Below are 14,069 nucleotides of genomic sequence, written 5' to 3'. Positions count from 1 at the left end.
GTACTTTTGTGGATTGATGTATGTGTGTAATAAATACTTTACATTTATACTTTACATGTATTAATTTAGCAGACGCTTTTATCCAAAGCGACTTCCAAGAGAGAGCTGTACAAAGTGCATAGGTCACTGATAATAACAACAAGATAGCCCCAAAGCATTGCGGGTAGCCAAAACAAGAAGCACACAAACAACCAAAATAAGCGCCAAAGGGAAGAACCATAAGAGCATGTAGTTAAACAAGTTACAATTAAACAACGTGAATCGCTATAAGTGCAAGTGTACCTGTAGAAAAGCAAGCAACAGTAAAAAATATTTCACAGCGAGTACAACTATTTAAATCAGTTACCACTAACCAACAAGAGCAAAAAGTCTCGAAGCAAAGTCATTGCGATCCTTGAGGAAATTAATATTGGGTCCAGCGAACCATTCCTATGTACCGTTGTATTCCCGGTATACTCAAGGACATGTTTGATTTTGGCCACCTATATAAATATACCATATCACTGGGCTTCAGTCATACAAATATTTACAATCCAGTGGACTATCTGCATGGAGCTGAACTAGTTGTTTTGGAGCCGTATCAACTTGCGTTCTTAGGCTTTGTTTGCGACTGCATGTCGTGAAGGTGTTTCTTCCCCCACGGGCACTGCTGCCTTTGCTACCACATGTTTGGGTCTTTAGGTGAGAGTTAAACTTGCAGGCCTATGGCAGCACATGCCCAGCTTCAGTTCTGCACACTGACCATGAGGCGTTGTTGTGTAGGATCCCAAGCTCGGGGGAAGCCCAGCTTGAACCCCCAGGAGCCGTCCACCATATTCAGTATTCAACCGTGGTTGTTCATTCATCTTTTTAGTCAATGTTATTCCTTCAAGTGAAACTACGAAACAAGTACTCGATACGTTTGGTTGGCACGGTCTTTAAACTTGGGACATAGTGTTGCATGGTGTTGATCCTTCACTTTAGAACGAGTTGCTAATGTGAAAGGGACAAACAGTGTGTTACATCGACTTAAACACAGACAGTCTGAGGGTTTACAGTAAGCTTTTTTTGGAATGTGACTTTCAAAGATTGGGACTTATGCAGGATTAAATGATAATGATTGGAGGTATTCATGTTTGGATCCAAGATAGGATAAACTTTTTTCTTTTTTTTTTGCCCCCAAGCCAAAGCACTTAAATGCCACTATGGCCATAAATTTGCAGATGTAAATGGATAGTATGAACAATTAGAAAGCATGCTATTTGCCCTGGGTAAAGGCGGCTGACAAGTGTGGATTACAACTTGTGCTTGTTATATGACAGGTGAATTGGTGGAGACATTTTCCATGGGTGCTGCTCTAAGCTTGACGTGTGTGTGCTTGTGTGTGTTTGTGTGTGTGTGTGTTGTGTGTGTGCACAGATCCAGAGCTGCACCCAGGAGGAGGATGGCCAGGCCATCTTCTGCACGACTCCCTCTCTGAAGGACCTGAACCTGCAGCTTCCAGTGGTCACTAAGGTGGCCTTCGTGCTGGATGGCTTCTTCACGCCACAGTTTGACCTCATCTATGTGGAGGACCCCCGCTTTGAGGACTTCCAAAAGCCCACCATCTCCTCCAAAGGCAACAAAATCATATTGGAGATCAAGGTAAAATCAACGTTTGAGGCACCCTTGTTTGGCATCACCCTTGAGTCACGTAGCTTTTAGTTAATACCCAGTTGAGAAAGCCATTTGAAAAGATTTTAAACTCCTCCACAACAGGAAGTGTAACTGATGGACAGGGAAGTCCTCTTTGATCAGACATGCAGAATCTCGGTTCTCAATCTCAATCTCTGGGACTGTCTGGGTTTGATTTACACGTTTCATATCCGTGATCCGTCTCTTTCCTACATGTTGACCTGGTCAGGGTAGGGAAGGAAGCAATACTGAAGCAAAACAGGAAAAGGAGTCTGTTTCCCTTTGCCCCCCCCCCCCCCCCCCCCCCAAACATACACACAAACACACACAACCATTTCTCCTCTGCAACCCTCGACGTATTCTGTCGCATTGTTCAAAGGTTCCTGTCAAAGCCCTTGACATATTAATTGTGAATATTCGGTTGAGAAACACAGTGGTTCGGTTGAAAAAATGAACAATGAAAAACAGAGTGCTCCTTTTTGTTTGGGCCGAGTGGCAGCTGTGCGGTCTGACTCGCACGGGACCTCTGGCTCCTTTCGTTTCCCAGGCATGACCTTGGCCCCAACACCACTCCCCCTCCGCCACATCGTACAACGCCACCAGCCCCCTCTCCACTACATTTCTACAGATATTTGTCTTGGCTTGCATAGAGGATTTGCGTGTGCGTGTGTGTGTGGTCGTCTGTGTTCGTGTGTTGCGCATGTGTGTGTGTACAGTGCGGGAACAGGTGCGGACCTTTACTCGGTGTCAAATTGGAAAATCCCAGACTGTCACGCAGGGAATGTGATCATTCTTTTTATTGCCTGCTGCTTTGCTCGTACAGCACAGCTAAAGAAGAGGGAGGGTTCTGTGTGTGCGTGTGCGTGTGTTTGTGTGTGTGCTTGAACAAAGCAATGCGGCATATAGTATTAATAACCACCAAGACAATTTGGGGGATGTCAGGAAATGTTAAGAAAGGGCCAGGCAGAGAGGAAGAGAGACATGGAGAAAGGGAGAGCAAAAAACGATGACCAAACAAAAAGACACATAGACAATGTTATCGAATGAGAATGAGAGAGCCAGACAGTTGGAGCGTGCGACATCTATCTCAGTTTCCCATCACACTGGACTGATGGAGCATATGCAACACGCATCTGTGTGTGATAGATGTCGAACCCTTCTCTCCTCTCTCTTTCTCCCTCCTATCTTCATCAACCCTCCCCCTTTCTCTGTTGCACACTCTCCTTCCCCCTCTCTCTTTCTCTCTCTCTCTCTCTTTCTCTCTCTCTCTCTCTTTCTCTCTCCCTCTCTCTCTCTCTCTCTCTCTCTCTCTCTCTCTCTCTCTCTCTCTCTCTCTCTCTCTCTCTCTCTCTCTCTCTCTCTCGCTCCATCCCTCTTCTGTCCTTCTGTCTTTCTTCCCTTCTCTCTCTTCTCTTTCTTCCGTCTTCTCTTTCTTCTCTGTCTTCTCTTTCTCTGTACCAACCACTTTCTTTCCTATTTTCCACGCTACTTTATTGCATGTGCTGAGAAAATATTCTCTCGGAACCTTTCTAGCATTTGATTGATTGCTTCATTATACAATAGCTGCCATGGTGACTCATAGTAGGTGTATTGCAATGTTTTAGTGGCACATTTCTTCTTTTGGCATTTGACTTAATATTGGGCTTAGATGAAACTGAATAAACTCCTCAGTTGCCAAATGAATGAGTCTCTCTCTCTCTGTCTCTCTCTCTGTCTCTCTCTCTTTCTATTCCCGTTTTCCAAGGGTCCTCGAGTGGACATAGAAGCCATGAAGGGGAACTTGTTGAAGGTGTCTAACTGGACCTGTGAGCATGTCCTGGTGGTGGGGGACACTCTGGAGTGCACCATTCCTACCCAGCTGCAGGCCACCACCATGGAGCTGGAGGTTGAGGTGAGGACACCATCACACACACCGTCATGATGCCAATCCAAACAATAACAGTCACTCACTCGATTATTCACTCACTCACGCACTCACTCACTCACTCACTCACTCACTCACGCACTCACGCACGCACTCACTCACTCACTCACTCACTCACTCACTCACCCACTCTATCTTTCTCAGGAACTCTCTTTTTCTCTCTCTCCCATCCATCCATCTCTATCTCTCGCCCACCTTTTCTCCTTCTCTCTTGCATTCACACGCACCGTCCTCAGAGAACCCTCCCCACCTCAAACTCCTCTGCTTCGTTCCCAAGCAACCCCATCGCCTCCACCCCCGGTCCCACTCAGGACCGAGTCTGGGCCCTCCTGGTCCCTCTCCCTCTGCTCAGTGACGGAGACCACTCCAGTCCCCCCCTTCAGACAACCTCTTGTCTGCAAAGACCACTTCAAACCCCCCCAGATCCCTTGGACCCCCCCCCCCTCCCAGTTTAGCAGGGTCAGCTCAATGCAGGCCTTGTTCCCCCTCTGAACAGGACAGACAGAGTGGTCTGAATGTGAGTGGTGTGGGCATAAGTGTGTGTGTGTGTGTGTGTGTGTGTGTGTGTGTGTGTGTGTGTGTGTGTGTGTGTGTGTGTAAATGTGAGGCATAGAGAGAAACCTGGATAAGGCTTCTCGTGTGTGTGTGTATGTATGTATACAAAGTACAGTACATGATGGTGGAAGGGACGACAAAGGATGCGTGTGTGTGAGAGAGAGAATGTTTATTTTCTGGCTGTGCATTCGTTTGACAGTTAGTTGCTGTCATTTAATCACAGCGAGTAATACAGACAGATTCCCCCGCCAGGAAAATACCACCGTATTTACTGTAATACTGTCCCTCTTAAACCATCAAGCTACCATACAACTGGATTTAAGTGTTGTCTGCCCTCCAAACTGTTGTAGCGTGTTAGTCGTGTCGTTTGAAGCCCGATTATCTTTAAGATCCTGTCACATATTCATGGCTCGATTGATTTCATTTGGACTCAAATGTATAATTTATGATCCCAAAATTCAAGGTGAAACATTATACTTGTTCAGACTTTCAAATCCAAACTCACCCCAGACAACATCAGCTGGATCACCAATGACATGTGAACTGACCTTCAGCATAAAGTGTTTTTCTCCAAAGTGGGGTTAGCCAATATCCCAAGCCCCCTATCACACACACTCCGTAGTCCCACACTCCTTCGACTGAGCCAGACAGGCCCCTGACCCTCATTTCAAACGTAGACGCACACACACGCGCACACACACACACACATCTCTAACTCAAAGCAGCCAAGTAAACCTCATTTCCAGCAAACTCAATAAAGAGAGAGGCAATATCACTGATCCAATCTGCCCTCTCCATCTGTGGCTCCAACCCACTGCCAAGGATCCTCACCCATGTGCGCTTGTGTCATTCTCAAAGTAGGACCGGCGCTAACGCACGCGCCTGTCGCTGCGGCCGGGGGCGCATGCGCAAGCACGGGACCAGATCCGCAAACGGAACACGTGTGCGTCTTCCATATTCCGACGCTCCTTCGTGGCGAGTCCAGTGTATGTCTGATCCGATGTTTCTCCTCTTTCCCGCAGTGGCGCCAAGAGTCGTCGTCAGTCATCCTGGGGAAGGTGGTCCTGGCTCAGGAGCAGGACTACAGAGGCCTGGTGGGGGGGAGCGTGTGTGTGGGCCTGATGCTACTCCTGCTCTTCACCCTCTGCCTCTGGAGGAGGAGGAACAAGCATATCGATGGTAGGCGGCGGTGCGCGTGCATGTGTGTCTGGACGCTCCGAGGCATTCCCCCCCGTGTCACTAACTGGGATGTCGCGATGGCCGAGGGCCTACGTGTTTTCATCTGGAGATAAGGGGTGTTGGTCTGCTGTTGGTTCGTGTGTGTGTGTGCTGGGGAGGGGGGGGGGGGGGGGGTAACGGGGGGGGGTGTGTGTGTGGTGGAGCGTGCGAGGGGTAGTGTGTGTCTGAATGCGTTTTGGGATGACGCGAGCACTGGTGGAGCACTCTGTCCTTTATGAGCGCGTTTCCCTTCTTTTTTTGCACTCTCCCTCCTTGCATCCCCTCACCCTGTGAGCATTTATCCCTCTCCATCCATCCTCACCATCCATCCATCCTCACCATCCATCCATATATTCCGCCCCCCCCCCCCCTCCCTCATCTGTCTTTTATCTCTCACCTAAACCATTCTCCCGCTCCCCCAAACTGCACCCCACATTCTCCGCGTTCAATGTTTTCCTTGCTCTTCCTTCCTCCTCCCTTAATCTCTCTCTCTCTTTCTCTCTCTCTCGCTCTCTATTTCTTGCTCTCTCTGTGTCGCTCTCTCTCTCTCTCTCTGTCTGTGTCGCTCTCTCTCTCTGGTTTGTAGATCTATCTGAGGGTAAGGTGTGGTATGACGGTCGGGCACACATCCAGCACCTGGACATGCTGGCTAACGCACGGAGCGTCAGCCCCACTAACGAAATGGTCTCCCACGAGTCGGTGGACTATAGAACCACTCTGCTGGAGGGTATGTGGTCATCCTCGCAAAACAAACATCTTGGGCCGGCTTCTTTTTGGGGTGTCTGTCGGGTAGCTGTCACTAAGTGGGCTTTCTCTTCCTAACCATTGCTAAAGCTACCTTTATCTGCAATGCTTTGTCTGCTGGTTATTATTCCGATTCAAAGGTTGTTGTTTTGTCTTTTTTTGCCAACTCAAAGAGGAAATTATGCGTTTTGACGTTTTGAAGTCATCAAAGCAAAGTCATAAAATAAATCTGAAGCTAGTGTGACAGGGCTCCGGTTTCTCCCCCTCCCACACTTCTTCCCTTTGTAGTCAACCCTCTCTCCGGTCATGGGACCCTAGACCCTAACTCCCGGACTACCATTGACCTTTGACCCCCCCACTGTATGTTACAGACCAGGGTGCAGAGAGGCCAGAAATGTGCCGGCACCCCCCACACAGGGAGCTGCTATCCCCCAGGCTAGTCGGGATGGGGGGTGGGATGGTGCTGGGAGCCGAGGGGGAGCTGGTGTCCCCTCTGCTCTCTGCTCCGGTCCACATCGACCCGTCCTGTCTCCACCCGGACCTCCTGAAAGAGGTTCAGCACGTCGTGATCGCCAGGGACCATCTACTCCTGCATTTGAACCAGGTCATCGGGAGAGGTGAGCAAACAGACACACGTGTGGGTGGGAAACGTCAGCATGGCTTCAGGCTCATCTCACACATCCTGTCAATGGGTTTACACTCAGTTAGGGACACTTGAAAACCCATTAGAGAAGCCAGTTACAGTAGCAAGACCCCACATGGGAGAGAAAATCCTGGTCATATACCCTTAATTGGTGACATTATCAAAAACACCCAGACATGAACACCACCTCAAATTGCATTTTGTGGTTGAAGTGGGTATTCACCAAACTATATTCAATTCAGTGCAGGACCTTGGAGAAAAGCTGATGCTCCCACAACGTTTGGAGAATGTCGTACAAAAACCTTCCTTATTCCTCAAGTTAGGGCCTCAGGGTGGAAGCTGAAGATAGTTAGGGTGATTTGTTTCTGGAGCAGAATTCCGATGCCCATTGTTAGATTGTGTTCAGAAACCCGACACCTCTACCCATCTGCAGGGATGTGATACTGTAGGCTGTAGGAAAATTCTCCATGCTCAATGATCACACGTGCATAGAAAATAGTACTTTAGAACATTCTAACATTTGATTATTGCCCTAAAATGTATATCATGGTGTATTACAGTAGGTGTTTTACAGTGTTTTAGTGGTACATTTCTTCTTTTGGCTTTAGACCTAACATTGTGCTTGATGAATCTGAATAAACTTCTCAGTTGCCAAATCAGTAATTCCCTCTTTCTTTCTTTCTTTCTTTTTCTCTCTCTCTCTCTCTCTCTCTCTCTCTCTCTCTCTCTCTCTCTCTCTCTCTCTCTCTCTCTCTCTCTCTCTCTCTCTCTCTCTCTCTCTCTCTCTCTCTCTCTCTTTCTCTTTATGTGTTTCTCTTTCTCTCAGGTCATTTTGGTTGTGTGTTCCATGGGACCCTGTTAGAAACGGATGGCCAGAAGCAGCACTGTGCGATCAAATCCCTCAACCGTGAGTATCAACCCTTGTGCCGTGTCTGTCTGACCTGCAGTACTAGGCTTGTCTATCTGACCTGCAGTACTAGGCTTGTCTATCTGACCTGCAGTACTAGGCTTGTCTATCTGACCTTCAGTACTAGGCTTGTCTATCTGACCTTCAGTACTAGGCTTGTCTATCTGACCTGCAGGACTAGGCTTGTCTATCTGACCTTCAGTACTAGGCTTGTCTATCTGTCCTGCAGTACTAGGCTTGTCTATCTGACCTTCAGTACTAGGCTTGTCTATCTGTCCTGCAGTACTAGGCTTGTCTATCTGACCTTCAGTACTAGGCTTGTCTATCTGACCTGCAGTACTAGGCTTGTCTATCTGACCTTCAGTACTAGGCTTGTCTATCTGTCCTGCAGTACTAGGCTTGTCTATCTGTCCTGCAGCACTAGGCTTGTCTATCTGACCTGCAGTACTAGGCTTGTCTATCTGACCTTCAGTACTAGGCTTGTCTATCTGTCCTGCAGTACTAGGCTTCTTCGGTCCTACTTTTGTCATCTACACAAGTTAAAGTCACATAGTGCCCGTATGATATCACCATGCAATGTTACAATGACATTAGCAGCTTTATCTCATCACAACTGGATGTTCTGGAACAAGCTGATGCAGACTTGCGGACATGATTGTGATGAACGACCTCCTGGTGGCGGGATGACATTAGGATCTTCTTTAACCATGTAACCTGTCACTTTGACCAGAGAGATTCATGGATTAGATGGGGGTTATAACTACCAGGCCTAATACACTAACAAATAGACTTACAGGGTAGTCCCTAATGCTTCAACTTTGTCTCTGAGAGGGAGTTTCTACAAAAACGGATTCCTGATTTTAGAGATTGTGGTGCTATTTACTATTGTTTCGTTAGAGCGTTATCGTGTATTTGTGTGGCATTTTATTTCTTCGTATTTTAGTTTCATATTTTTTTTATACCATGCCAAAATGGCCTAATGAATTTTAACTTCAGAATGTTTTCATTTTGCTGTCATGGTTACAGTGAAAGGGTCATCAGCTGTTTCATCCTGGCTAAACAAGATTCCATTTCTAACCAGATTAGCAGGAGAGGGGTTCAAGTGTTGTGACACCAGGAGTCCTGATGTGATTGTCCAGTGGGAATGTGTTCTGCTCTTGTGTGGAGTAGGGGGAGGGTTATGGGCTCAGATATTTACATACACTGACTGTGTGCCGGGATCTCTACTGCTGGTGCTTTGACTGGCACAAAGCACAGGATTGGTGCTTTGTTCATGAAAACATCAACAAATTATGTATAGAAATTTCACAACTGGCACACAATTTAGTCATTAGAATTCAAGTGACTTATCAGTTGAGAGTTTATCACTTGAATCTAAAATGTATTATTAAATGTATGAATAAAACTCACTGTTTGACTTCAAACTATACATGAGTGACACATAGTTGTATTTGATGCCCATACTGACTTCGTCCCCCTCCCTCTATACCTCCCCTAGGCATCACAGACCTGGAGGAGGTGTCCCAGTTCCTGAAGGAGGGCATCATCATGAAGGACTTCTGCCACCCTAACGTGCTGTCCCTGCTGGGCATCTGCCTGCCTCCCGAGGGCTCCCCTCTGGTGGTGCTGCCCTACATGAAGCATGGGGACCTACGGAACTTCATCAGGGACGAGACCCACGTAAGGCTGTTTGACATGGGCGCACTCTCGCACACACGTCACACAGACCGAACACCCTGCGGGAAAACACACTTTGTGCACATAGAGTCCCCTCACACATTTACTCACATATACAGTAGTAGTCCTTCATGCATGCACCACAAATACACAAACACACAATATCACACAGATGTATTTACTTACTCCTACAAATACACACACATGTATTTACACAAGATTACAATGGCTAACATAATCCCTTGCATAAACTTGCAATTATTTTGAAAACTATCCAAGACAAATATTCTCAGGCTGAAATGACCACCATGTACATAATATTGTCTTTTCTTCTGATGTGATGTTTTCTCAGAACCCCACAGTGAAGGACCTGATGGGTTTTGGCCTACAGGTGGCCAGAGGCATGGAGTATCTGGCTAGCAAGAAGTTTGTTCATCGAGACTTGGCTGCCAGGAACTGCATGTAAGCTTCTTCTGCCAACTCGCATAACTGTGACTGACGCCATGTTGAGATTTACTGTTTGATATGGAGTAGCATTCCATCATATTCAACATACATTCATGTGAATAGACAGAAGATAAGATAATATAGAATACAATTATAAATGGTTTTATAAACTTCATTTGAAGATAGAATAACATGTTTTTTTAATGTTCTTTTGAGATGAAAATCTTCTTTGGTATTTCTTCTTTTTTTATATATATACAAAAGAGAAACCCTCTAGATTCTCCCTCTAAGCCTTCCAGAAACCTCTCGACTGAACCTAAGTGTTCTATTCAGAACCATAAGGTTCTCTGGCACCTGTGTCCAGACGGGTGATATCTTACATGACATCATTTGGACATCATGTGTGTTACATGTGGCTCTGTAAACTGGGTGTGAGTTTTGGTTACATTTACATTTAGTCATTTAGCAGACGCTCTTATCCAGAGCAACTTACAGTAAGTACAGGGACATTCCCCCCGAGACAAGTAGGGTGAAGTGCCCTGCCCAAGGACACAACGTCATTTTGGCACGGAGGGGAATTGATCCGGCAACCTTCTGATTACTAGCCCGACTCCCTCACCACTCAGCCATCTGACCCCTGTCTCCCCTTCTTCTCCCAGGCTGGATGAGAGCTACACAGTGAAGGTGGCAGACTTTGGCCTGGCCAGGGACGTATATGACAAAGAGTACTACAGCGTCCACAACAAGAGCGGCGTCAAGCTGCCCGTCAAATGGATGGCTCTGGAGAGTCTGCAGACGCACAAGTTCACCCCAAAGTCTGACGTGGTGAGTGTCTTTACGCTCCTGCAGAACATGCTTACTCACCTAAGGATGTTTTACACTGTACTTCATATAGTGTCAAGAGATAATGGATGGGGGGGGGGGGGGGTAACATCCATGAGGAGAAAAACAAATTAGCCCTGTACATGCGATTCATTTTGTGTGTGTGTTTTTTTTTAAGTGGTCATTTGGCGTGTTGCTATGGGAACTGATGACCCGGGGAGCCCCGCCCTACTCGGACGTGAACTCGTTTGACATGACCGTTTTCCTGCTGCAAGGGAGGCGGCTGTTGCAGCCGGAGTTTTGCCCTGACACACTGTGAGTGGGAACACACACACACAAACACACATTGTACTAAGGTACTCCCAAATATATAGAGCTGACACTAGCTTTCATTGACACAGACACACACGAAACACTGTCTCACACAAACACACATTCCTGTCCTTGACCTTGACCACTACATGTGGAGCCATAGCTCAGTGCTTCTGCTTGGCATAGGACTCGAGATGAACTGAGGCCCATTGTTAAATCAGCCCAGCACACGGTCCACTGAAGCTTAAGAGAGAGAGTGAGAGGGGAGAGAGAAAGAGATATGGAGGGAGAAATAACTTGTGAAGCTACACTTTTGGCTTCGTGACACTAAAACTGTGGCAACAGAACGTTATCTTAATGATAAGCCACTGGAAGTTTTTCTCTGTCTATCTCTGACCAATGAAAGCATCTCCCTATAGTGTGTGAGTCTTAGTGTCATTTTAAAAGTGTTCTGATGTGTGAAAGCAAGAGGGGGATCCCCCTCTTAAATCTCTTTCACTTTAGAAATACCACAAAGGTACAAAATACCCAACCAGCTCTAACAACCTTGCACGTATCTGTCTGAGGTAGTTGAGAGCCAACTTTTAAAAAGCACACACTTCCAACCCAAAAAGACAGATAGGTTCTATAGGATAGTATTGTTCTCCCATGTGTTTGCCTCGTTCAGCCTTTCTTTTCCCCTCCTGCCCCCAGGTACAACGTGATGGTTGAAAGTTGGCACCCCAAGCCAGAGCACCGGCCAAATTTCTCAGAGCTGGTGTCGCGCATTGCCTCGATTTTCTCCAGCTTCAGTGGCGAGCACTACATCCTCCTCAACACCACCTACGTCAACATCAACAAGATGACCCCTTACCCCTCCCTCATCCCGCCTTTACCCGCCTCAACCTCCAACCTGCCCCCCTTTCCTCCCTCCCCTCCCTCTCTCGGCACCCTGGAGCGATAGTGCAGCACCTGAGAGGGGGGGAGAAAGAGAGAGAGAGGGGGCGAGAGAGAAAGAGATGAAAGAGAGGCGCCATGATGATGGTATGGGAGAGGGATGGAACAGGAAAAAGGAAGAGAGATATTGAGAAAGAAGAGGTGAAAGGAGATGTGTGAAGGACTGTGAGTGTGAAGTACTGTACAACAGCTAGACACTGGACGGTATGCCTAAGAAAACACACTGCCAGAATACTGACATGCTCATGTGTATATTTAGTGACTCTACATCTTCACAAGCATCAACTGAACGACCAGGATTTTTATGAACTCTCAGGACATCTTATTTTGGAGCTCAGAAGAACTCTGGGTGACCTGAGGTCAATCGAGGACTGTTACACAATATAGGACATGGGATATGGGAGTTTCTTTCAAAGACTGACATTAACAAAAGGTATCATCTCAGAAGCACAAACGTTTCAATGACTACTCTGCCCCAAAGCAACACCTGAATTATTGGAATACAGATCCTCTCATGGCTCTAGGTGGCATGGGTGGCAGTTCAGGAGGTGGTTCTCAAGCCTCTTAGCAACCATAACTTTAAGTGAATACTCAGCGACTGAAGGTCGTATTGTGTTAAACAAGACAAAGCGACGCCTCTGCACTATTATGGTGCTACTTCCAACCTTCTCCCCTTCTTCTCTCGCATGCCTCCGCATTTGGACTAGACCCAGCTTCCTCACCTCACAAAGAACAAATCTGGTAGTGAACTCTAGCTATCGGGGGCATCAGTTACACTTGGAACAGAAGAGTATTGTGAGTTGGCATGAAGATTGATAACGGACAAACAAAGTCATGGCGGAATCCATTCACCATAACTTGCCGCCATGACAGAAAGTGAATTCCAAGCCAGACCACCTTCTGGCTGAATGAGAACGTTGCTGGCCAGATGCGAGGCAGGTGAGTTTTGGACTTACGAATGAACACTGTTGTTGTGAGAGTAGCGTTTGATATAAGTGGGTCAGAAAAAACGCGATAGTTTATGTGTGTAATTATCTTTGACAACTCCCTTTTGATGTTTCTCTAAAGGGAGTTGTGCCTGAGTCACCTGTGTGGAATCCGCAGATGTTTCCAAGTTAAAACTGCCAGTATGTGTGTGTATTTTTGGTGTCCTTTTAGCAAGCCACCCCTTTAACTTGAAACTACCTGTGATAATGTGGATGATGTACATTTCATGCATGACAATTAAGCTCACACTTGAAAGTTTAAACATTTCCAGAGTTGGATGTTTTGTGCCATGCCATGGCCGTGACACGGCACTACATAATCTCAAAGTCTACCATCAATCCCAAAAATCCCCCCACAAATCTCAAAGACCTCATGACAGCTATTTACTCATTTGGAAAATATGCCTCAAAGTTAAACAGTTCCTTTGCCTTTTATTTGTGTAGCATTTTTTGTTCTTTTTCTTTGAAAGGCTGCTGTCTGAATTATCCCTGTTGATGGACAGATATGAATGTTTGTATTAAACAAAGTGCAGTGCTCTATTACTGAATATAATTGAGCCTAGAGGTTGGTCCAATATAATGCTAGAAGATGTATATGATTGCAACATCAATGACAAAGCAACTTAATAGCAAAATAATTCATAAGTTTCAATTAAGCACTGCCATTTGTACAAAATACATGTTATAATAGAAATAATAATGAATTTTAGCCTCCGTGGAATTTGTATGCTTTACTGTGGTAAATGTGTATATAAGTAAATGTTGAAACGTCTTTGTGTATAGGTCCTGTATGCACAGTATAGGAACTGGAACTAGCAACACTTCTTTAAATTCAAGACTCTCCACTTTTCATTTAGCATCAAGAAGTGTTGTGCTTGCTTTTCTCAACCCTATTTGTATATTGTACAATGTCTCTGTAAAAGCTTTGTCTTTGATACTGTCTATCAAATGATGAGGGTACATGTGACTATTTTATGTTCTCTGACTGAATCAGTGTAATAAAGCATTATGATCAGAGGGAGTCTGTTTACATCCCGTCAGTCTTGACTTGAAGACCGACAGCCCCGTCATCTTATGTCTTTAATGACTACCTGCTTTCATACAGTCATGGTCTTGTCACTGTCTCATTGTTTCCATATGATGTATGAGAGGGGAATGCATTGTGTAACACCTGCTTTTCAATGTATTTGACACCAACCTTGTTGTGTGTGATCGGTGATTTTCCTAAGGAGCTAAGAAGTGGTC

General features: G+C 46.0%; 1 protein-coding gene across 2 annotated transcripts in view; it reads left to right on the top strand.

Annotated features, from left to right (window-relative positions):
* met (MET proto-oncogene, receptor tyrosine kinase) overlaps nucleotides 1-13,841 on the top strand; it is a 41,866-nt gene extending 28,025 nt beyond the window's left edge. Inside the window, exons 11-21 of one of the 2 annotated variants that reach the window (XM_047033641.1) lie at nucleotides 1,399-1,623; nucleotides 3,398-3,544; nucleotides 5,155-5,311; nucleotides 5,937-6,077; nucleotides 6,466-6,711; nucleotides 7,564-7,644; nucleotides 9,143-9,324; nucleotides 9,674-9,783; nucleotides 10,428-10,593; nucleotides 10,769-10,905; nucleotides 11,596-13,841. In XM_047033641.1, coding sequence (XP_046889597.1) covers nucleotides 1,399-1,623; nucleotides 3,398-3,544; nucleotides 5,155-5,311; nucleotides 5,937-6,077; nucleotides 6,466-6,711; nucleotides 7,564-7,644; nucleotides 9,143-9,324; nucleotides 9,674-9,783; nucleotides 10,428-10,593; nucleotides 10,769-10,905; nucleotides 11,596-11,845 — 1,842 coding nt within the window. In that variant the 3' untranslated portion in view covers nucleotides 11,846-13,841. The remainder of the gene's footprint in view (nucleotides 1-1,398; nucleotides 1,624-3,397; nucleotides 3,545-5,154; nucleotides 5,312-5,936; nucleotides 6,078-6,465; nucleotides 6,712-7,563; nucleotides 7,645-9,142; nucleotides 9,325-9,673; nucleotides 9,784-10,427; nucleotides 10,594-10,768; nucleotides 10,906-11,595) is intronic. The other variant, XM_047033642.1, reaches the window with a different exon arrangement.
* Nucleotides 13,842-14,069: the final 228 nt, after the last annotated feature.

The sequence above is a fragment of the Hypomesus transpacificus genome, chromosome 14 (genome assembly GCF_021917145.1).
Source record: "Hypomesus transpacificus isolate Combined female chromosome 14, fHypTra1, whole genome shotgun sequence".
Lineage (NCBI taxonomy): Eukaryota > Metazoa > Chordata > Actinopteri > Osmeriformes > Osmeridae > Hypomesus > Hypomesus transpacificus.
Note: the sequence above shows the minus strand (reverse complement) of the source record. Positions and strands in the feature narration are given on the sequence as shown.